Source organism: Eriocheir sinensis, chromosome 47 (genome assembly GCF_024679095.1).
Source record: "Eriocheir sinensis breed Jianghai 21 chromosome 47, ASM2467909v1, whole genome shotgun sequence".
Taxonomy (NCBI): domain Eukaryota; kingdom Metazoa; phylum Arthropoda; class Malacostraca; order Decapoda; family Varunidae; genus Eriocheir; species Eriocheir sinensis.
The window spans coordinates 11,645,382-11,647,632 of NC_066555.1; the positions used below are offsets into that span (position 1 = coordinate 11,645,382).

A 2,251-nucleotide genomic window follows, 5' to 3' on the forward strand; every position below is an offset into this window, starting at 1 on the left:
TGAATAATTAGAGTGAATTTATAAAAAAAAATTACTCCTATCTTTTACAGCATGTTACCAAAAAAATGTAAAAAAAAAAAAACTGAACTCTTGAAACTTGCTATACCACCATAAATTGCATCCTTGCACATCACTTTCTTCAGTAAATGTGTAAAAACCACATCCACTCCCTGGCAGAACCTGCAATAAGTAAATAAAAACAGTCAATATTTTTTGTGCCCCTTTTTGGTGTTGAATTACATAAGTCACTTTATGTTTTTTTTTATTCGTATGTATGTTGTATATTGATGATAAAATATAGCTAAATACATGAACACATCATACTTTATGAAATCTAAGTGTGCTTACCTTTTTCTACAAGCAGTCTCTGCAGACAGGAACAAAGTGTTTCCCACAAACAGCCCTGCTACAGTACTGGCACTTCGATTTAGTCTTATTGTCTTTGGTCCTGGGGCACAACTCACACCTCTTCCTCTTCTTTGCTTCGCCAGATGTTGTTGGGAAAGCTGGTGCTTCCCACCCAAACACAGAACGAATGTGGAAAACTATCTGGCGGGGAAGTCCCTGTTCTGTGAGTCTCTGTTGGGCCCATGGCTTGACCAGCTCATAGGCAGCTTCCTGCATGAAACATCGTCTCTCCATCTTTTTGATATGGCGATCAGAACATTTCTTGCAGTATATAATATAGGAATTAATGCTGGCTGCATTGACTATTCCATAGTAGATGCACAAAGGCCAACGTTTAGTCTTTCGACTACAAGAATACCGCTGACACATCTGATCAAATGTGTCAGTGCCTCCTTTTGTGCTGTTATAGAAGTGCACCACCTCAGCCTTTCCGTCTTCACAGATATTCCCCTTCTGATGTTTTGATGTTAGGAGCATAACAATTTTATTGGCCTTTGGCTTGAAAGACAGCATCATAATTTGGTCACTGTAGAGGAATGCCGTGGTTTTGATGGGACGCTCCTTCTTGAGTTCAATCATTTTCTCTGGTACGTAGGGCTTTTTGCGTAAGGTACCAACAGCTGTGGTATTTTCTTCTAGCAGACCCTTGACCAGAGGTAGAGACATAAACCAATTGTCTGTTGTGACGTTGCGGTATTGACCCAAGTAAGGTCTCATCAGCTCCATTGTATAGTACTGGCCAAGACTTCCCACCTGACCTCTCTGAACATCTTTCCCTAGGTAAGGAATGGCATTCAGTAAATAACTGGTTTTGCTGTCGTTTGCCATGATAATCTTCAAGCCATATTTAGCAGGGTTATTGGCAATGTACATGCGGAATGCACATCGCCCTCTAAACCCCAACAGTTGTTCATCAACTGTGATGTTTTCATCAGGAATGTAGTTCCTTTTGCACTTTTCAATGAAGCTGTCCCACAGGATTCGTATAGGGGCAAATCTGTCTGTCTTCACACGCTCTTGTCTAGTTGTTTTGTCGTCGAATCGAAGACATCTAAGGAGGAAACAGAAGCGCCGCTCACTCATGGCGGCCCTGTATAGTGGAGCTCCAAAGCGATGGTCCCACATCTCAGATGTTGTAACGTGATTGTCTTGCTGACTCCCTGACAACAGCAGAACACCAACTAATGCCTTCACTTCTGCCACCGTTGTCCTACTATAGGTGCATCTCTTAGACTTAATCCGTTGTGAGAGTATGTCAATCATTTCATTAGTGTGCTTCACAGTTGTTGAATAGAAGTTGTCGTCCAAGAACAAATGCAAACACTCCACTGGAGTTGCAGCTCCCTGAGTAACAACTGTGGGACCTACAGCGTAGTTTATTGGCTGGTTATGATGTTGCAGTCTTGCACTTTGGACTAAAGGTTTAGTGCACCACAGTGTTCCATCTTTGCCCCTCAGTTGTGACTCTGAACTTATGTACATGGTTTTGTAGTGGCCCTTCACTGTCCTTTTGCGTTGACCTGCTGGCCGTATGTGAGGGTGAAGTGGCAGATGATAGAGCAGGTAAGTCAGGCAAGGCTGATGAGGTAGATGGCCTGTCAGGCAAGGCTGATGAGGTAGATGGCATACCAGGCAAGGCTGATGAGGTAGATGGCATGCCAAGCAAGGCTGATGAGGTAGATGGCATGCCAGGCAAGGCTGATGAGGTAGATGGCATGCCAGGCAAGGCTGATGAGGTAGATGGCATGCCAGGCAAGGCTGATGAGGTAGATGGCATGCCAGGCAAGGCTGATGAGGTAGATGGCATGCCAGGCAAGGCTGATGAGGTAGATGGCATGTCAGG

At 44.0% G+C, this 2,251-nt stretch overlaps 1 protein-coding gene across 1 annotated transcript; it reads right to left on the reverse strand.

Moving 5' to 3' along the window:
• Positions 1-354: 354 nt before the first annotated feature.
• On the reverse strand, positions 355-1,491 carry LOC126981173 (piggyBac transposable element-derived protein 4-like). Its single transcript, XM_050831890.1, has one exon. The coding sequence runs from the start codon at positions 1,489-1,491 to the stop codon at positions 355-357; it is 1,137 nt and encodes a 378-aa protein (XP_050687847.1).
• Positions 1,492-2,251: the final 760 nt, after the last annotated feature.

Coding starts and splice junctions, on each gene's coding strand:
- LOC126981173 (XM_050831890.1), bottom strand. CDS start 1,491: ATGAGTGAGCGGCGCTTCTGTTTCCTCCTTAGATGTCTTCGATTCGAC.